The sequence below is a fragment of the Mandrillus leucophaeus genome, unplaced genomic scaffold (genome assembly GCF_000951045.1).
Source record: "Mandrillus leucophaeus isolate KB7577 unplaced genomic scaffold, Mleu.le_1.0 Scaffold221, whole genome shotgun sequence".
Classification (NCBI taxonomy): Eukaryota; Metazoa; Chordata; class Mammalia; order Primates; family Cercopithecidae; genus Mandrillus; species Mandrillus leucophaeus.
The window spans coordinates 1,265,172-1,287,403 of record NW_012102266.1 but is presented as its reverse complement, the minus strand read 5'-3'; the positions used below and the strand labels follow the sequence as shown (position 1 = coordinate 1,287,403).

At 34.6% G+C, this 22,232-nt stretch overlaps 1 protein-coding gene across 3 annotated transcripts in view; it reads left to right on the top strand.

The window, feature by feature from the left end:
* SLC27A6 (solute carrier family 27 (fatty acid transporter), member 6) overlaps window positions 1-12,319 on the top strand; it is a 61,885-nt gene extending 49,566 nt beyond the window's left edge. For all 3 annotated transcript variants that reach the window (XM_011981189.1, XM_011981191.1, XM_011981190.1), the window contains 5 exons: window positions 1,682-1,772; window positions 5,518-5,716; window positions 6,698-6,795; window positions 8,255-8,385; window positions 11,789-12,319. In XM_011981189.1, coding sequence (XP_011836579.1) covers window positions 1,682-1,772; window positions 5,518-5,716; window positions 6,698-6,795; window positions 8,255-8,385; window positions 11,789-11,965 — 696 coding nt within the window. In that variant the 3' untranslated portion in view covers window positions 11,966-12,319. The remainder of the gene's footprint in view (window positions 1-1,681; window positions 1,773-5,517; window positions 5,717-6,697; window positions 6,796-8,254; window positions 8,386-11,788) is intronic.
* The last annotated feature ends 9,913 nt before the right edge of the window (window positions 12,320-22,232 follow it).

The window sequence follows — 22,232 nt, the reverse complement described above, 5'->3', positions numbered from 1 at the left end:
CAAATTTTCCAAAAAACAAAACATATTAAAGTAGGAGAAAAAAGAATAAGTAATGGACAGGGGTCTGTTCTTATTTGGCCAAGATGATAAAGGCAGTTCTGGAATTGCTGGACTCTTTCTTTCTACTAGCCATTAGGCAAGTGGCCAATATCCTGTTATCCCAATTACAGAAAAAGACCAACAAGATGCAAGTTCATATTTTAATAAACAGTCTTTATATCTAGAATAACAATATTTTTGCTTTGTTGCCTCTTTCATTGGCTCTAATCCTAAAATAGGATAATATTAATTTCCACCTCATAGGATGTTTTGATGATTACATTAAACAGTGCCCTGCATATAGTTAGTGCCCAATCAATATTCATTGCTCTCATTTATATTTTAATTCAAATAATGAGTTGTGATTCAAGTTACATGCTTATTTTACTAATGCTAAGAACAGAGGTATTTGCATTTAATCTTTGATGATAAATAATACTATTGCATCTATCTCAATCATCTCATCTTTTCCCACTTATTTGTTCTATATTTGTTCATTTTCTCCTGCTTTTCCCCCATTCATCTTTGTTCTATATTTGTTCTATAGTTGTTCATTTCTCTTCTCCTGCTTTCCCCCCATTCATCTTTCCTTATTATTATTTTATTTCACTTCATTTTATTACATTCATGTTAGTTTACCATTTTCTAACTGAGCTTGCTTAATTGCTGAGTAGAACCTCAGTTTTCTGATAGAATAAAAATGAGGAGGGCTGGGTGAAGTGGCTCACGCCTGTAAGCCCAGCTGCATGGGGGGCTAAGGTGGTAGGATTGCTTGAGCCTCGGAGGCAGAGGTTGCAGTGAGATGAGATCTCATCACTGCACTGCAGCCTGGGTGACAGAGTGAGACACTGTCTCAAAAAAAAAATATATATAGGAGGAGATTGGACTAAACCAGTCTGCAGTTCTCTCCCAGGGTGGGAATTTAGTGGACAAATGAGCCTGCATGACATGATAATATGGACATGATAGGAGCAGAGTAACTGAAAATATTTGGGGATGAGAGGAGACATCCAATTTTTGGTTCCTGATGTGATGGGTGTTTTCTAATCAATTTATCATCTCATACCAAAGAGTGTGGAGAAGCACTAAATGTTAGTTTAGGAGCATTAAAGTGAAAGGCTCAGGGGAAAGGTTTACAGGAAAAGGACAAAGTGGCTGTCAAGTAAACATACTTTTTAGGCATTTGATATGTTTTGGCTTTTTTGTTTGTTTGTTTTTTTAGATACTGTGAGGAAAAAATAAACAATACCATTCTTACATTAATGTAGCTTACATTTTAGTTCCATGAAAACTTTTCACTTCCAGGGCTACTTTAAATAAATGGCTGCAGAAAATGGTCCTTTTACGGGCAGTTAACAGACTATTAATTGAATGCCTGGATTGTTTCAGTATCTTGATTAAAATTAGTAGTGTTTTGCTAAGTAAAGTGTACCACAAAAGAAATGAAAGTAAACGCCAGTAAATGACTGCTGTTTACTAATACCTTTAGTTTTGAGTTTTAAATATTTAATTTGTCTTGCAGAAGTTGTTTTAATAAATCCATATTCCAACATTTATTTCAATTAGCATAGTCTACTACAGTAGATGTCATTGCACAAGTAACTAAATGCTTGTTTCTATTTGATTTTTTTTTGTTTTGCAGCTTCTTTCCACTTTTGACTTAATAAAGTATGACTTTCAGAAAGATGAACCCATGAGAAATGAACAGGGTTGGTGCATTCATGTGAAAAAAGGTAAGACTTCTATTTGAAGACATCTTCTCAAGCAAAGTTTCTGATCTACCATATACAGATATCCCTTGGTATCCTCGGGGGATTGGTTCTAGGACCCTGGGTAGACACCAAAATTCATGGATGCTTGTTCCTTATATAAAATGATACAGTATTTGCCTATGAGGTATGCACATCCTCCTGTATACTTTAAACAGGTTGCTTATAATACCCAATACAATGTAAACGCTACATAAACAGGGTCATATGGTATTTTTTATTTGTATTATTTTTATTGTTGTATTATTTTACCTTTTTTCCCCAAATATTTCCTATCCAAGGTTGGTTGAATTCGCAGATGTGGAATCACAGATATGGAGGGCCCTCTGTGATTATTAGTGAATTTCAAAAGGAGAGGATGACGAGGTCCACTGTGTAATTTAACTTTGGAATTTTAATGCAGGTGGAACAATTTTACTTAGATGTTAAGAGCCCCAGAGGGATCATTCAGATAGTAAATTATTAAAATAAAAAAGTGGTAACTATTTGGCTCATGCTATTCTTAATCTACAACTTGTAGTATGAACAGTGGCAAATGTCCAATATCTAAATTAGTGAATTATTTCATCATTCTAGATATAGTGTAAAGTCAGGCCAACTTGGATTTAAACATGGTCTCTGACACTTAGAAATGGTGCGACTTTGGACAGATTACTTAACCCGTCTAAGTCTTATTTTCTTCATATGTAAAGTAGAAGTGACAATATTTATTCAGTGAGGACAATTAAATGGGATGTATGTATATTCCTGGGGGACCTGGTATGTGGCTTGTTACTTTCCTCTCCTCAGCTTCTCCCTCTCACTCCCCTCCATTCTCTACCGAGGTAGACTTTCTTACAATTTTAGCTTAGAAATTTTCATGAAAGCAAGTACCTCAATTAACTTGCTGCTGCATATAATCACATTAGAAAAATGTAGAGATGTGCACTTAGAATTGTTTAGAGATCCAGTATGAATAAATCAGGCCAAAATTAATTTTTATTGCCTTAAAATATGTTGAAACTACATTTCAGAAGTGACTTCCTAAATCTTTACTTCAAATGTGAAGATAAGGTGGCAAACCTGTTTTTATTTTCTGGTAGCTGAAAGATGAAAAAAAAAATGCAAACTTTGTCTATTAAAAAACAAATCTCCCGAATCTCTGAATTTCAAGCCTACTGGCTTTTATCAAATGTTTCTCCAATTCTATTCTATAGACACTGGCCATGGAATTTCTGAGGAAAGTGCAAAGAATTTAAGCACTCTTTTCTACTGTTCCATTTCTTACAATTACAATAATATCTGATATTAAAATTTGAATCCCAGAACTGTGCTTATGCACCCTCAGGTTTTCTTAAAAAGCTGGTTGACCCCAAATATCTGTTTTTCTATTTTGGATTCTCATTATGAGCTACTCAATATTTTTTCCATTAAGGCATTTTGTCTTCACAATGTAAATTATGCCCAACAAGAAAGATGTAAATACACTGTGACCTATTTAAACATTTGCAACAATTAGTTTGTCAGAAAAGAAACTGTCACCTGTATCCTGAAAAAGAAAAAAAGAAACCAAAGAACATACATTTTAAGGAAGATGTAAGAGTCTTGAAAAATTCTGAAATATAGGGAATGTAGACTGACAGAATATATCACAGAGGTGAGGCTTTGGAGTCAGATGTTCCTAGATGGATATATACACACACACACACACACACACATATACACACACACACGCGCACACACATACACACACTCCGATTCCTGCATTTGACAGCTGTATGACATTGGGCAAATTCCTTTTTTTATGCCTCAGTTTTTTCACCTTAAAATGAAGATATTGGCTGGGTGCGGTGGCTCACGCCTGTAATTCCAGCACTTTGGGAGGCCGAGGTGGGTGGATCACTAGGTCAGGAGATCGAGACCATCCTGACTAACATGGTGAAACTCCGTCTCTACTAAAAAAATACAAAAAATTAGCCAGGCGTGGTGGTGGGCGCCTGTAGTCCCAGCTACTCGGGAGGCTGAGGCAGGAGAATGGCGTGAACCAGGGAGGTGGAGCTTGCAGTGAGCCCAGATCATGCCACTGCACTCCAGCCTGGGCGATAGAGCGAGACTCTCGTCTCAAAAAAAAAAAAAAAAAGAAGAAGATATTATCAGGGCCTTTCTTGTAGGTTTGTGATGAGAATTAAATGGATTACATGTGTAAAACACTCAGAATAGTGACCGTTACCCAAAAAGTGCTCAATAGGTATAATAGTGGTAATGATAATGATGGTGATGATGATGATATGATGGTGTTGGAAATGATGATGATGACGATGATGATGATGCTATCAGACGCTGCTGGAGCAGAGAAGATTTGCTTTGGCCAGTGACCTATGTGCCCTTGAAAGCCACAATGACCAAGAGTGGGAGAAATGGGAGTTGAGTAAAGACTGTTGACTGGGTGTGGCAGCTCATGCCAGTAATCCCAATACTTTTGGAGGCTGAGGTGGGACAATTGCTTAAGCCCAAGAGTTCTAGATAAGCTGGGCAACCTGGTGAGACCTTGTGTTTCAAAACAAATTTCAAAATTAGTTGGGCCTGGTGGCATGCACCTGTAGCCCTGCTACTTGGGAAGTTGAGGTCGGAGGATCGGTTGAGTCTGGGAAGTCAAGGCTGTGGTGGGCCATGATCATGCCACTGCACTCCAGCCTGGGTCACAGAGTGAGACTTATTTTTTAAGAGCATTTAAAAGACAGAAATCACTCTGTATTATAGTTTGCTGGACTCCAACTTCATCTAGTCACATGAACACTGCATTTCTTTATAGCAGGCATAGCAAGTGGACAATAGCCTTGAAGACTTCCAGAGCAGTGATTGCTGCTGTCCTTTTTCCTTTTGCCTTCTCTTAGATGTAGCTTTTACCTTGCAGATTGCTGAGAAAAATCTTAATTAATTTGAATGAGTTTGATTGGAAAATTATTTCAGATAATGTGTCTAAACATAACTGAAACTAGTAAGTATCATGGAACAGGAAATCTTTTCAATGGCTCATCTCTTTCCCATCAAAGATTTCCAGAATAGCATATACCAGAGGAATAAACCATTTTGTTATAATAAATAAAATGTATTTGTGTACTGGATGAGAGATAGTATTATACAGAAACCTTGCCACACAAAGTCATAAAAAGTTAAATTTGAGTTCTAGTTCCATTTATCTCTCTGAGCATAGCAGCTATTGTTCCCCTTTGGGTCCTAGTTCCTTGCTGGTAAAATAGGGATTATATCAAAGGATTTCTATGCAGAATAAGCAAGGTGACATTTGCAAAGGGCTCATGGTAAATGCCCAATAAAGAAAATGTTATGATTATGTTATTAACACTATTATTACTGTTGTTATTTATATAACAAATGTCAATATTATCTGTGGTAACATCTACATAATCCAAAACAAAAGTAGCCATTGGTCTATCCACCTGGGAAGTATAAGAAATCTAATGAGCCTTTTCTTTCCATTCAATTCTTTTTTATTAGTTTCTCCAAAGTAATTTGTATTTGTGGTAATCTATGAAAGGATGTGCTAGATATAGGCACCAAGGGTAAATGATGTCAAATACAGAAATAGGTTCAGAGGAAGCTGAGATAAGCAGCATTGGTTGTGCTGGCCAGATATAATATAGATACATGCATGATGTGTGTAACAATAGTTTTAATCGAATGGCTGCAAAAATGTCGTTCTTTCTTGCAGGAGAACCTGGACTTCTCATTTCTCGAGTGCATGCAAAAAATCCCTTCTTTGGCTATGCTGGGCCTTACAAGCACACAAAAGACAAATTGCTTTGTGATGTTTTTAAGAAGGGAGATGTTTACCTTAACACTGGAGACTTGATAGTCCAGGATCAGAACAATTTCCTTTATTTTTGGGACCGTACCGGAGACACTTTCAGGTATGAAATATCATGGGATGCACAGCTTGTTCTGTAATTGTGAACCATGCTTCTATAGAAACATCAGAGACCACATATGCTTTAGCTTTCAAGGCAGACAGAACCCTTTTATCTCCATGTCTTCTCATTAAAAAATTTATTGGCCATCTGTTTCTAGACTGAACCACAAGTTAAATTTTGTTGTAAAATTTTATAATTATTTTATTGAATCAGTTTAGAACAAATCAGTGAGCTTCTTTTTAAGGAAATAAAGCTGGCAGACAGATGTAAAATATAAATGGTAGGGTTAAAACAAAAAGCCAGTTTGGTCAACTGTAGTCTAATTCTTGGCCTAATGATAAAAATTTTGAAACAGCAAAAATCCCCTTTCGTACTTTTCCTTTTTTAATTCCCTAAGATTATTTCAGGTCTATGAAATTATTTTGCTTTACTAGTCCAATGACTTGAATGAATGCTTGAATAAGTAACTTTCTACATCCTTGCCTTCTTGTACCGTGTTATAAGCTCACTTTATATAAAGTTATTTCAATTAAAACAAAATATTCATTCAAAAGCATTAAAGGAGCCAAAGGGGTTAACACCTAGAAACTGAAGTGGGTCAGTGTATTAAAAGGCAACTAGAGCTTTACTTTCAATTCTTATCACCAGAGAAAAGGAATGTTTTGTACTTCATTGTTATTTTACAAAATAATATTTTTGTAATGATAATCCTTATAATTATTTTATTTTTATGTATATTATAAAACATAGAAAGTAATTTATACAATGAGATATAAAGTAGTTTTAACTAAAAGACCAATGCTGATTTTGTTGAATTACCAACAAAGTGCTTTCTTAGAAATGCCTTTCAGCTTGAAAACTACAGTTATGTTGGTCAGTAGGTGCTTGCACAGAGCCAAATACAAGACACTAAAACTAAAACTGGGTACCTAGTTTTTCCAATATAGGTGCACTAACCGGAATTTGATTTTTTTCATTTAGATGGAAAGGAGAAAATGTCTCAACCACCGAGGTTGTTGATGTTATTGGAATGTTGGATTTCATACAGGAAACAAACGTCTATGGTGTGGCTATATCAGGTATAAATATATTTCAGATTTGGGAAAGATTCTTAGAATAGAATTTCCACTATTCTGTAGTTTTGCAATAGTCTTGCTAATTCAACATTTTAATTTTTGTGTATTAAGATAAAGATTTTATTACTGCCTTGGCAAGTAATGCCCTTGACCAAGCTAACAAAGTTCATGGTCACTTCACAGGAAAGGTACCAACTGAATTTTAATGCCTGTGTGTATTTTTAAGTAAAGCTTGAAAACTCTGATCAATGACTCACTGCTTGGAATTAGTTACAGCTTTTTATTAGTCTATTATTTTTCTTTTTATGACTAGTGTTTGTACATACCACTAAACAAGAACATGTTCTACTTTAAATGTTTAAAAATACTGACTTTTAGTTAAGATGGCTCTTTATAAAAATTACTTTTAAATTTGGACTCATTATCCTTATAGTTATGCATATGAGGATTGTCTCATGATGTTGAAAATGTCACAGAAAAGTGACCAATTTGAAGTCATAAGACAGCCATTCTCCATTTTTCAGCAAATGCTTTTAGATGCAGGGGAGATCAGTGATGTGAGTGTTTGGATGGGAGAGCAGAAGAAGAGAATGATTACTTAATAAATAGCCACCGAGTGTTGGAGAAAGATTCCAGGACATTCTGACCCCTGTAAAGATCCACAGGTGGCATGATAATCATTAAACGATTTGTGGAATTAATTATGGAAATGCGAGTTTCTAGTTTCTTAAAAATATGCCCTTCAGCTGGGGCGGGGGCTCACGCCTGTAATCCCAGCACTTTGGGAGGCCAAGGCAGGCGGATCAGGAAGTCAGGTGATCGAGACCATCCTGGCTAACACAGTGAAACCCCGTCTCTACTAAAAATGCAAAAAATTAGCTGGGCATGGTCGCGGGCGCCTGTAGTCCCAGCTACTTGGGAGGCTGAGGCAGGAGAATGGCATGAACCTGGGACGCAGAGCTTACAGTGAGCCAAGATCGCGCCACTGCACTCCAGCCTGGGAGACAGAGCGAAACTTCGTCTCAAATAAATAAATAAATAAATAAATAAATAAATAAATAAATAAATAAATAAAATATGCCCTTCATATTTTACATTAAAGCTTAGGATATATATTTCTGCTGGAATATAGTTGCCATTTAATAAATGTTTTCTTTCTTAATATTTGTTTTAGTGGTGGTAGGATGCAAATTCATTGTAATTTATAGTGTTGCCCATTCCATGCATTTCATTTCTGTAGTATAGGCAATTAGAGATAGACTCTGGTCTTCCCTGTCTTTAAATGTTTCTAGGGGGTAAATCATATGTTCGGGGAAGGATACAGACTTGTTTATGCTACTGTTGTCTTATTATTACTGAAATAGATTTAATGTCTCCATGTGTGCCAATTAGCATGTACAGAATTATCTTTTAAAGTTTATTTGGTACTTACAAATGGCTCTATTTGAAACTTTTTTTTCAGGTTATGAAGGAAGAGCAGGAATGGCTTCTATTATTTTAAAACCAAATAAATCTTTAGATTTGGAAAAAGTTTATGAACAAGTTGTAACATCTTTACCAGCTTATGCGTGTCCACGATTTTTAAGAATTCAGGTAATTTTAGCGGCGCAGTTTACTATTAAATATAAAACCAGGAAACAAGGAGGTAGTTTAATTGCAAAATAATATTGTATCTTTTAGATAACATGTGAGTTATGTGAGAGGCGTGGCATGTGGAGTTGATGCAGATCGATGCCATATTTGAAGCCTAATTATAAAGGGGGCATGGTGAAATGCTAGGGCATACCTGTCTTTGTCCTAATTATAGAATTGCTCTCTTCCTCTTCAGTCAGGACCTCAGAGCAAAATGATGGTCCCAGTGACAGTGGCAATCCAAAACCACATCTTACTTACATCTTGTGAAAATATTTGGTGCTATGTGCCTAGAATTAGGTTCCATTAAGGAGACATCAAAGAGATGGCAAGATGTGTGTAGAACTTAAAGGCATTTGGCTTTAGGCAATCCTGCTTTTAATTTTTATTGCTGTTCTGTCCAAATTCCCCGTTACCTGGACCTTCCTCATGTGGGAAATTCTGAGTTTATTTATTTTGGGATGAGGATTTAATCTCTTGTTAGGTTACTGGTAGAAGTACAGTTAAAAAGAAAACAAATTTCCTTAGCTACTGGGTAACTTTACTTATTTATTCAACCATTCATTTATTTAATATTTTGCATCAAATATAATTTCCCCAAATTAGTACTCATCATCTCTTAACATCCAACCACACAGATATTTTTTTTTCTGAATACATTTGTTATTTCACTATTAGACCCCTAGTGGAGCAGTAGCCTGTATCATAGTCAGGTTTATAGTATTTGCCAAGCAATCACTGCAGCCAAGTCACTGCTTATTCAATGGGACACATCCTCTGAACTATCATAATACATATTTCATTTGCCTTTTTTATTTTGAGTTTTTACATTGTCTCAGATTATTTTAACAACAACCCTCTGAAACACTAAAGGTAAGTAACTATGAAGCAGAAGTAATATATTTTCAATGAAATTTTTTGAGATAGTTGTAGATTCACATGCAGTTGTAAGAAACAAGAGAGAACTTGTATATCCTTCACCTGGTTTCCCCCAAGGATAACATTTTACAGATCTGTTACAACCAGGATGTCAACATAATCCACCCATCTTATTAAAAATTCTCCTGCTTCACTTACACTCATTTGTGGGTGTATATTTTCTATACAGTTTTATCACCCATGCAACTTCATGCATTCATGACCACAGTAAAGATATGAACAATTTCAAAATCACAAGTTTCCCTCATGTTGTCCTTTTACAACCATACCAATCTCCCTCTTGTCCCTCCTCATCCTCAGCCCACCCCATAAGTAATATATTTTGATGGAGTAGAAAGTTGGTAGGACAAATAATATTTTAAGAATTTTTTTCCAGGGCAACATAAAATTCACTTTAATTAAATGGAAAAAATATTTTAGCACAAGACTACTTTAGAAGATTAGATCAGCCTTGCACAAATTTAGAAAGCATTTTAGGATCTTTAAACACCTAAAAAGAACATGGACTATGACTGTTATGTTTATTCAAGTATTTGCTATAGTTAGAAATAAAGCCTGACAGCAGTCAAATATTTGTTTAATAAATGAGTGTTAGTAATAAATGATCTCATAAAAGGAATGCAAAAGTAAAAGCTCCTTCTGATAAAATGAGTCAAACAAGTATTGTATTACAAATCTATTTAGCACAAATTAAAAAATAGAAGTCTTTTTGCCAGTAAGTCACAAAAAAAGTGAAATGTTATAATATTCAGTGTGGCTGGGATAAAATGAACTTGGTCCTTTTATTTCTACTCATGGAAACACAAATTGTTATAACCTCTCTAGAAAACAATTTGGTAATATATGATCACACTCTTAACAGTTTGCATATATTTTGACTTAGTCAAAATACATCTTAGGAAGTAATCAAAGATGTATAAATGTTACATATTGCATACATTTCTCAAAAGACTATAGTAGTAAAAATTTTGATACTCTCTAAAAGTTCATGAATAAGGGCAAAGTTAATTAAAATATGACAATTAAATGAGACCTTATAAAACAATTTTCTATGTTCTATTTTGAAGAAAATTACAGTACCCAGGAAAATATACTTTGTATAGTATTAAGCTCAAAAATGGCAGAAAACTAAATTGTATAAATACTGTGAGCTGCTGATTTTTAAGAGAAGAGTAAAAGGATATATGTGCTTGTATAGCCATATCTATACTGTTGGATCAGGGGAGATGGAGGAGGGAAGGGAGATCAGGGAAGGGGGTTCAAAGTGAAGTTGACTCAAATAGTCCAAAAGGATAAATAAAAATGGCCAAGCTACTCATAGAATGTTGTATGGGTCTCTACATGTCATCTCACTTAAACAGACCATTTATCCATACCTGAGATTCCCACAAAGAGATACACTCTTATCTCCTTTAAACACCTTGAAACAGAGATTCTTAAACTTTCTAGACTCATGGCATCTTTAATGTCTCATAGCACTCTTGGGTCAAAGCAAATACCTAAACATGTGTGTATTCACTAGTTAAGGAAAAACAATAAATATTTAGGTCTAACAAATGAGTAGCCACCTGAAAAAATAATCCATATAAATAAATAAATGCTTTCATTTCATTTTCAAATAACTGCAGTCACTTATTAAGGAGATGTAAGTTGGGCACTGCACAGTTCTTCAGACCTTGGAATTAGATTGGATTGGACAGGGACAGTCTGATTTCATGTTTCACAATGATTTCTGGCTGTACTTGCTTTTTATCCCAGCAGCTACCAAAAACCCAAATTTGCAAAGATAATGACATCATTGAATGTATTACAAATTACTACTGAAACTGTGAACCTTGAGCTAGTAGTTTGTGAGTGGTGACTAACAGATGTCACTGAGTTTCTCTTGAAAACAAGATATCCTGTGAGGACCTTGGAAATTCACTGACATACCTCAAGTTTTACAGCATTCAAGTAACCCCTCTGGGTAAATTTAAGCCATGTTTTAGAACATTCTGTACCCCATCTAGCTCTTACAGTATTCTGCTTTTTATAATAGATTTGTGTGTACTTGTAGTAGAAATCGCTGTCTTTTGTGGCTTTTATCTCCTCAGCATCTTACAGCATTCTCTATACATAATATTATATTGGCATTGAATTGAAGAGATAACCTATGTGTTTTAGACATAATTATAATCAGTTTAATGATTATGTTCATAATTCTTATATGCTGAATGAGTTTACATTTGAGTAAAGTTTACAGGTAAATCAAATATTTTAATATTCTAGAACACATTTTTTTATTTCTAGTGTTAAATTATTAGAAAATACAGAGATCACTAGATATAAAATGTTATAATTTAATATTACGGTCTATAGTATTAACTCTATATTAATATATTATAGTTATTAAATGATTCTACTCATCCTGGTAATTGCTTTACAGGAAAAAATGGAAGCAACAGGAACATTCAAACTATTGAAGTATCGGTTGGTGGAAGAAGGATTTAATCCACTGAAAATTTCTGAACCACTTTACTTCATGGATAACTTGAAAAAGTCTTATGTTCCACTGACCAGGGAACTTTATGATCAAATAATGTTAGGGGAGATAAAACTTTAAGATTTTTATATCTAGAACTTTCATATGCTTTCTTAGGAAGAGTGAGAGGAGACTGTATGATTCTTTACTATGAAATGGGGAAAAGGAGCTAACATTATTTAGGCATGTGCTATGTTTCCTTAATATGAGAGAGAATTTTTTTAGTTGCATAATGATTTTTTCTTTTAATTGATATAAACTTTAGTCGATTATTCTTTTTGCCTGTTTGGAGATTCAGTGCATAACTAAATATTTGCCATAATATTAAAGGGTTTAAATAATAAATGGTGGCTAGCGGTTTGGACAATCACTAAAAATGTACTTTCTAATATGTAAAGTTACTAATTTTGAATAAAAGACTAAATTTTTCTGAAATATTTTAATTTTATGTGTCCCGTCCTATAATCCAATAACATAATTTAGATTAAAAATGTGTTTTCAGTATAGTTTGAAGTCAGGTAGCATGATACCTCCAGCTTTGTTCTTTGTGCTTAGGATTGTCTTGGCTATGTGGGTTCTTTATTGGTTCCATATGAAACTTAAAGTAGATTTTTCCAATTCTGTGAAGAAAGTCAATGGTAGTTTGATGGGGATGGCATTGAATCTATAAATTACTTTGGGCATTATGGCCATTTTCACGATATTGAGTCTTCCTATCCATGAGCATGTCATGTCTTTCTATTTATTTGGTGTCCTCTCTTACTTCCTTGAGCAGTGGTTTGTAGTTCTCCTTGAAGAGGTCCTTCACATCCCTTGTAAGTTGTGTTCCTAGGTATTTTATTCTATTTGTAGCAATTGTGAATGGGAGTTCACTCATGATTTGGCTGTTTGTCTGTTATTGGTGTATAGGAATGCTTGTGATTTCTGCACATTGATTTTTTGTCCTGAGACTGCTGAAGTTACTTATCAGCTTAAGGAGATTTTGAGCTAGATGGTGGGATTTTCTAAATATACAATCATGTCATCTGCAAACAGAGACAATTTGACTTCTTTTTTTCTATTTGAATACCTTTACTCCTTTCTCTTGCCTGATTGCCCTGGCCAGAACTTCCAACACTATGTTGAATAGGAGTGGTGAGAGAGGATATCCTTGCCTTGTGCCGGTTTTCAAAGGGAATACTTCCAGTTTTTGCCCATTCAGTATGATATTGGCTGTGGGTTTGTCATAAATAGCTCTTATTATTTTGAGATAGTCCCTCAATACCTAGTTTATTGAGAGTTTTTAGCATGAAATGCTGTTGAATTTTGTCAAAGGCCTTTTCTGCATCTATTGAGATAATCATGTGGTTTTTGTCATTGGTTCTGTTTATGTGATGGATTATGTTTATTGATTTGTGTATGTTGAACCAGCCTTGCATCCCAGGGATGAAGCTGACTTGATTGTGGTGAGTAAGTTTTTTGATATGTTGCTGGATTCAGTTCGCCAGTATTTCATTGAGGATTTTTACATCGATGCTCATCAGGGATATTGGCCTGAGATTTTCTTTTTTGTTGTTGTGTCTCTGCCAGGTTTTGGTATCAGGATGATGCTGGCCTTATGAAATGAGTTAGAGAGGACTACCTCTTTTTCTATTGTTTGGAGTAGTTTCAGAAGGATTGATACCAGCTCCTGTCTGTACCTCTGGTAAAATTCAGCTGTGAATCCGTCTGGTCCTGGACATTTTTTGGTAGGTAGGCTATTAATTACTGCCTCAATTTTAGAGCCTGATATTGGTCTATTCAGAGATTCGACTTCTTCCTGGTTTAGGTTTGGGAGGGTGTGTGCGTGTTCAGGAATTTATCCATTTCTTCTAGATTTTCTAGTTTATTTGCATAGAGGTGTTTATAGTATTCTCTGTTGGTAGTTTGTATTTCTGTGGGATCAGTGGTGATATTCCCTTTATTATTTTGTTATTGCATCTATTTGATTCTTCTCTCTTTAATTCTTCATTAGTCTGGGTTGCAGTCTATTTTGTTGATCTTTTCAAAAAACCAGCTCCTGTGTTCATTGGCTTTTTTGAAGGGTTTTTTGTGTCTCTATCTCTTTCACTTCTGCTCTGATCTCAGTTATTTCTTGCTTCTGCTAACTTTTGAATTTATTTGCTCTTCAAACTATACTACAAGACTACAGTAACCAAAACAGCATGGTACTGGTACCAAAACAGATATATAGACCAATGGAACAGAGCAGAGGCCTCAGAACTAACACCACACATATACAACCATCTGACCTTTGACAAACCTGACACAAACAAGCAATGGGGAAAAGATTCCCTATTTAATAAATGGCATTAGGAAAACTGGCTAGCTATATGCATAAAACTGAAACTGGACCCCTTCCTTACACCTTATACAAAAATTAAGTCAAGATGGATTAAAGACTTAAACGTAAGACCTAAAACAATAAAAATCCTAGAAGAAAACCTAGGCAATACCATTCAGGACATAGGCATGGGCAAAGACTTCATGTCTAAAACACCAAAAGAAATGGCAACAAAAGCCAAAATTGACACATGGGATCTAATTAAACTAAATAGTTTCTGCACAGCAAAAGAAACTACCATCAGAGTGAACAGGCAACCTAGAATGGGAGAAAAGTTTTGCAGTCTATCCATCTGACAAAGGGCTAATAAATAATAATAATCTACAAAGAACTTAAGCAAACTTACAAGAAAAAAACAACCCCATCAAAAAGTGGGTGAAGGATATGAAGGGACACTTCTGAAAAGAAGAGATTTATGCAACCAACAAACGTATGAAAAACTAATCATCACTGTTCATTAGAGAAATGCATATCAAAACCACAATGAGATACCATCTCATGCCAGTTAGAATGGTGATCATTAAAAAGTGAGGAAACAACAGATGCTGGAGAGGATGTGGAGAAACAGGAATGCTTTTACACTGTTGGTGGGAGTGTAAATTAGTTAAACCATTGTGGAAGACAGTGTGGTGATTCCTCAAGGATCTAGAACTAGAAATACCATTTGACCCAGCAATCCCATTACTGGGTATATACCCAAAGGATTATAAATCATTCTGCTATGAAGACACATGCACATGTTTGTTTATTGTGGCACTATTCACAATAGCAAGACTTGGAACCAACCCAAATGTCCATCAGTGGTAGACCGACTGGATAAAGAAAATGTGGCACATATACACTATGGAATACTATGCAGTCATAAAAAAGGATGAGTTCATGTCCTTTGCAGGGACATGGATGAAGCTGGAAACCATCATTCTCTGCAAACTAACACAAGAACAGAAAACCAAACACCTCAAATTCTCACTCATAAGCGGGAGGTGAACAATGAAAATACATGGACGCAGGGAGGGGAACATCATACACCAGGGCCTGTTAGGTGGTGGGGGCCTAGGGAAGGAATAGCATTAGGAGAAATACCTAATGCAGGTGACGGGTTAATGAGTGTTGCAAACCACCATGGCACATGTATACCTATGTAACAAAACTGCACGCTGTGCACACATACCCCATAACTTAAAGTATAATAATAATAAGTGTTTTCAGTTTTTGTTCTGGTGTACTTAATTGTTTACTTCCAATCAAAGAAAGCTGACTGACTAAATGCAAGCACTGATATGTCCTTTGTGTTAAACCCACATTAAGATGATTGAAGAAATATAAATATATGAAACAGCAGATCAGGAAAACTGGTAAGCTCAGAGCACTTAGGAATTTTTGGAAGATATATAAAAGGGATAACTTGATAAAATCCAACAGATCTGTCTAAACCACTCATCATACTGGAAAAGGGTAGACTAGAATAGAACCATGGAATTATCATCAAGATCAAAAACAAAAAGGGCTACAAGTCTGGACAATTTTGTGAGTAGTTAATGGGGAAATTTATTATAAGGATAATCTAATGAGCACAATTGTGCTTATCTCAAGCTGGAAGCACCAGGCTCCAGTATTCCCTTCAAGCTAGAACCGCAGAAATGACTCTTAATATGGTGAGGTATCTTCCATAGGAAGAACCCCCTGTGCCCATAAACCCAGTTCCATGTACAACCAAAAGGAAAGTTTTCCTTGCTTCAGGCAGTCTCTCATATGCTAAAAAGATTGCTTTGATTGGAACAGAAGTTGTAGAGAGTTTAATTTTGTAAATGCTGAGAAATCATGTCATAAAGTTAAAACATTTTTTAAAATGTAAAGGTTAACCACAAATAGCATAGAAATAAAATGTCAAATTTTATGAGACATATAGTTTTGTAAAAAGTAGGAATTTTGAAAGAGAAACAACAAAAAATAGTAAATAGAAAAAATACATGTAAGCATACTCATATACCAATATATAAATTAGAATGGATTAATTTCCTTTATTAAAACATATTAATAAATGAATAAATAGACATTTATTTTTATATCTGTAATTAGCCTGGTTTTTTGCCTTTCCCACTAAAAATGATTTTGCCTTTATTTACATAGTTTTAATTTGTAAGTGTTCTTTAAGTACCATGAATCTGAGTGAACATGTTTCTTATTTCTTACTCTTTAGAAACTTTCGAGATTTAATCATGATTGTGAAGTAGGCATACATATATCACCCCACTGGATATATGGGTAAACTCCTTCTCCTGCCAAATCTGTTGCAATGAAAGACAAAATGTTATAGCGAGAACAATCCATTTGAAAATGGAGGGTTGGGACTAGGTACAGTGGCTCATCTGTAAATTCAGGCCTTAGGGAGGTTAAATGGAATCGCATGAGCCCAGGAGCTTAAGACCAGCTTGGGTAACATAGTGAGACCCCTGTTTTTACTAAATAAATAAATAAATAAATAAATAAATAAATAAGGCTGGGCATGGTGGCAAGTGCCTATAGCACCAGCTACTCAGGAGGCTGGCCCCAGGAGGTCAAGGCTGCGATGATCTATGTTTTTACCACTGAACCCCAGCCTGGGTGACAGAACGAGACTCTCTTAAAAATATTACTAAAAAATATAAAACAGGTGAGTTTAGATTAGCAAAGAAACCATGAGAGAAGAGTGGGGAAACAAAACACCAAACTATGTGCAGTGAAAAACTACTTCAAAGGAAAAAGAACTCCAACCACACAGTAAACACACATAAAAACAAAGATGGGGCCTCTGTGTAATTACAGAGTATCCTGATTATGAATTATCAGGATACTTAATTGTAGAAAATTGAGGCCATGAATTTTCTTGCTTTTTTCTTACTTACAGAAAACTTCTAGCATCAGATAAAATAATTCATGACATAAAAATAATATGTCATTAATTTAAAAACTTCTTTAAGACAAGACAATAAAGATTAAAGTTTTTAAAGAGCTAGAAACTAGGGAGAATAGTTGTCACATTTATAGTATATAAAAAATACTTACAAATATAAAGGCAAAATAATTTTAATGAGAAAAATGTGAGAACAGGCAATGTGGGGAAATTTTAGCTTACCAGTACTTCAGTTGAGGGTATAAATAAGTACAGCCATTCTGGAAAGCAATATGGCAGTACTTACTAAAATGCTAAAGGTATATACCATTCAACATGGCATTCTACTTCTAGAGAACATGTAATACCTTTAATACATTATACACATGTGCACAAAGAGTCTTAATCTATCTATCCCTTTTAATAAAAATAATTATACATCAGAAGAAAGAAAAATAAATGTGAATACAGTCATATGGTAGAATATTATGTGATCATAAAATAATAAGGTAGGCTAACATATACTGATTCGTAAAGCCATACTATAAATTAAAAAATTCATATTGCTGAACAATTCATACAATAAGATAAAGTTATGTAAACATTCTATAAAACTATTTTATATATGCATGTATAAATACATAGAAAAGTATCTGAAAAATATTATACTAATAACAGTGTTTATCTGTAGTGAAGAAAGTTGTATTTAGGCATTGAGAAATGTGGAGAATTGTAAAGAAATGGAAAGAAGATGAAGGAAGTAAATTTTGAATTATTCAGGTGATATAAATACTTTTATTATAAAAATACTTCTAAAGTATATGATGTAAAAGTGTAAATTCCCTTTCATTTACACTTTTACATCATATACTTTAGAAGTATTTTTATGATAAAATATATCACCTGAACAATTTAAGAAATGTATGAGAGGAAACATTTATTTAATGACCTTCATTATTATATAAAGGTTTTCCCATCACAAATCTACATTTATAGTGGAAAAATTTCTTGAATTAAAAAATAATTAGAATGTGGGTAAAAAAAGAGAGCAAGATTTGCTCTATAAATACACCTGCATTACCATTACAATAAACCTAATAAATAGAAAAGAGCTAAATTATATATATGTATCAACTAGTGATAACCACAATGACAAAAAGCAGGAGTCATGGCATTTACTTCTTACAAAGTAGAATTCAAATGGGAAATATTAAAAAAACAAGTAATACATACAATATTTAAAGTAATTTCAAGCATGTGAGGATACAGTAAGAAAGTAACCATTTGTAAACCAGAAAAAAGGTCCTATCCTAACAAATAGGACACATCTATTCTATTAGTTCTGTCCCTCTAGAGAACCCTCTAGAGACACAGATAGGTCAGCACCTTAATCTTGGACATCCCGGCCTACAAAATTGTGAAAAAGGAATATTTATTGTTTAAGCCACCCAGTCTATGGTATTTTGTTACAGAAGCCCAAACTTACGAAGATACTCAGCAGACCTAAAATTGAAAAAGTGCAAAGAAAACCACGCCAAGGGCATTAAAATCAAACTGCTGGCAAATCAAATTTAAAACAAATTCTTGAAAGGAGTCAGAAAAAAAATTACATAATGGAATAACAGTTTGAAATATGTCTGACTTTTCATCAAAGGTAGGATGGACAGAAGAAAACGGAACAATATCTTTAAGATCCTAAATAAACAAAAAACTGTCAAAGCAGAATCCTACTGGCAATGAAAATATCCTTCAACAATAAAGGTAAAATAAAGGCAGCTTCAGATAAAAGTTATCTACAAGAATTCATAGCTAGGAGTCCTGTCTAAAGAAATGCTAAAGGAGGCTGTTTAAACTAAAAAAAAAAACAGATGGAAACCTATCTCTTCAGGAAGAAATAAATAGTTATTAGAAATGGTAAATATGTGGGTAAATATAAAATATTATTTTATTTCTCTCAATTTAACAAAAGTATATAACTATTTAAAGCAAAATTTATAACATTGTCTTCTTGGTTTAAACTTACCATAGATGAAATACAAATGGCAACCATAAGCATAAAGAATGGCAAATCCAATGGAAAATAACAGATACTGATTCAGCAACAGGAAACAAATCTTAAAACTCATGACTAATTAGGAAACTTCAATTTGAAATAAAGGTGATATATCTATCTATATCTGGCAATATATAAAAACTAGGACTTTTATAGGCATTGTTGATGGAATGTAAATGGGTGCAGTATAAATGAGTGTAAGTGTTCTGGAAACAGTATCTACGAGAACATAAAACACAGATAACTTTGACTCATCAATTCTAATTGAAAGGGTTTTTGTTTGTTTGATTTTTGTGTGTGTGTTTTATTTGAGACAGAAAGCCTGCATTGCAGTGGCCCGTCTCAGCTCACTACAACCTCTGCCTCCTGGATTCAGGTGATACTTGTGCCTCAGCCACCCTAGTAGCTGGGATTACAGGAATGCACCATCACACCAGCTAATGTTTGTATTTTTAGTAGAGATGGAGTTTTGCCATGTTGGCCAGACTGGTCTCGAACTCCTGCCCTTAAGCGACCTGCCTGCCTGGAACTCTCAAAGTGCTGGGGTTACAGGCATGAGCCACTGCACCCAGCCAACAATTCTATTTGTAGGAGTAAAGAAAAAAAAAATCACTTTCGATAGTGAGCCAGGATTTATGTCAAAATATGTTCAATTAAGGATAGCATTTATTAATAATAGTATTTGGAGACAACCTAAAAAAAGTTAAATAAATTGATAAAATCAATACTTTGTTATGCTCTGCAATTATTACAGTGACTGACATCTCAGCATGACATCTCAGCATATACTGATGTGGAATAATACCCATGCTGTATCCCAAAGGAGAGGAAAAAAAAGAGTACAGAGTACTTATTATTTATTTGTTAAAAATACATTGAGAATTAGAAGTATTTGTAAAGACAATTTAAACAATTTTAATTAATTAAGAAGTGTGGAGTTGGATGGAGTGTAGGTGACTTGTTACTTTTTAGTCTATACTCTTTGTGTTATTTGAATTTAAAAATTGCTGTATTCTGCTTATGTGTTCTTTTAAGACAATTAGAAAAGTCAAATAAATTGCTTTCTTTAAGAAAAATATAAGGCAGAAAGCAAGAAATTGATTAAGTGGTATTATATTAATAGGAGGGAATTTAAGATACTCAACCATTTCTCAGTAGAAATAAATATTAAGCTGATATTATCTCTGTTGCTATATTTCATTTTACTACAGATTTCACCACTTTTTGACATACTTAGATGAATTATTTTAAGACCATTAAAAAGGAGACTACAAAATATCTGATATTTTTAACAAATCTTATACATGAGAGTTAATTTATGAGGAAAAATACTCTAGCTATTGATTCTCCCCAAATTGCCGTAAATTTGTGTGTAAATTTTAACATGTATAACAAAAGCCAAGTTTGAACCACATTCGAGATGATCTTTCTTTGAAGTCATGTTATATCTGATGCTGTTTTACTAGTGAAGGGATTTATTACTGGAACTGTGGCTTTTCTACAAAGAAACTTGGAGCAATGTCTTCAGTAAATTAAAATCAAAATTAAAATGCGACACTAAAAATGTCAGTGGAGTTTATTTTATGAACTTCTTGCAGTGCTTTTCCTTATTCAGAATATTGGTTTCTTGATTTAATGTAGCTTGACATTTAATCTATGTAAACTATTTGACTGTAATCCTTTTAGAGATAGAATCATATCTTCATGATTACTATCTGTGTACTATGTCACATTTCAACAATGAGGTAAAAGACTTGAAAATGTGAATGAATAACTGTTTCTCAGTTCAATACACCTAACCTTGTAAACAGTGATAGCTCTTCCTTCCCCATAAAATCACTACATGAAGTCTTTATTACCTTCCTCCCCAGCATCCAACAAAACATAAATGTTTCTCAAGGCTAGAGTGCAAAACCAAACTTTTGTGATTTTTTTTAAATGCATACTCCTGGTTGTCACCTAGATGTACTAATTCAGAAACACTTGAGTGTAAGCCTTGGGAACTTGTATTTTTAACAAGGATTTTGAATTCTTGTCATGTGTAATATTCTACTTCTTTATTCTCATTCTCTGTCTCTGCCTCCCAGATTTTCCTCTGGGCCCTCTTGCAACCCCAAACCTGACTAAGTACATCAAATTCCTTATAAATATTCAGTGTATTCCCAAAGCCATCCTTCCAACTATTTACCTTATTAGAAACCTTTCTGGCTGGGCACGGTGGCTCATGCTTGCAATCCCAGCACTTTGGGAGGCCGAGGCAGGCAGATCACTTGAGGACAGGAGTTCGAGATCAGCCTGGCCAACATGGTGTAACCCTGTCTCTACTAAAACTACAAAAAAAAAAAAAAAAAAAATTAGCCGGGCATGATAGCAGACACCTGTAATCCCAGCTACTTGGGAGCCTAAGGCAGGAGAATCGCTCGAACCCAGGAGGAGGAGGTTGCAGTGAGTCAAGATCACGCCATTGCAATGCAGCCTGGGCAACAAAAGTGAAGCTCCGTCTCAAAATAAAAAAAAAAAAAAAAGGAAAGAAAAGAATAAAAAAGAAGCCTTGCTGTCCCTGGAGGATACCATTTAACTCCACTAAAGTGGAGGCTCTAACTCTCGTACACCACATATCGCTGTCAAGAGGTGGTGTGTTCCTTGTACCTCATGGTCCCTTCTAGACTATTATGCTTTCTGCACCTATGAGTGCCCTGCCATTTTGCTGCAATGTACTCGCCTCTTGGTCCTTACACCTCATTTTCTGACAAGCTCATCAAAGGGTCCACAGTTTTCTTCTCACCCTAATTCATATGATCAGCCAATACCAATCTCCATCTAATCATCTCAGGTTTTTTCCACTTTGACTACAACATACTTTCCCATGCTTTTCCAATCTTTCATTTCTCACCTACCCTACTATGTTCAGCTGATGGCTCTCCTTGTTCTTAATTGAGAATATACAAGTCATCAGATGGGGACACCATCATTTTCATAATATCCTAAACAACTTATATTTATAGGCCAGTTACCTTTATTCTTTTTGCCATGAAATGAATGTCTTTTTGTTATCAAAAGG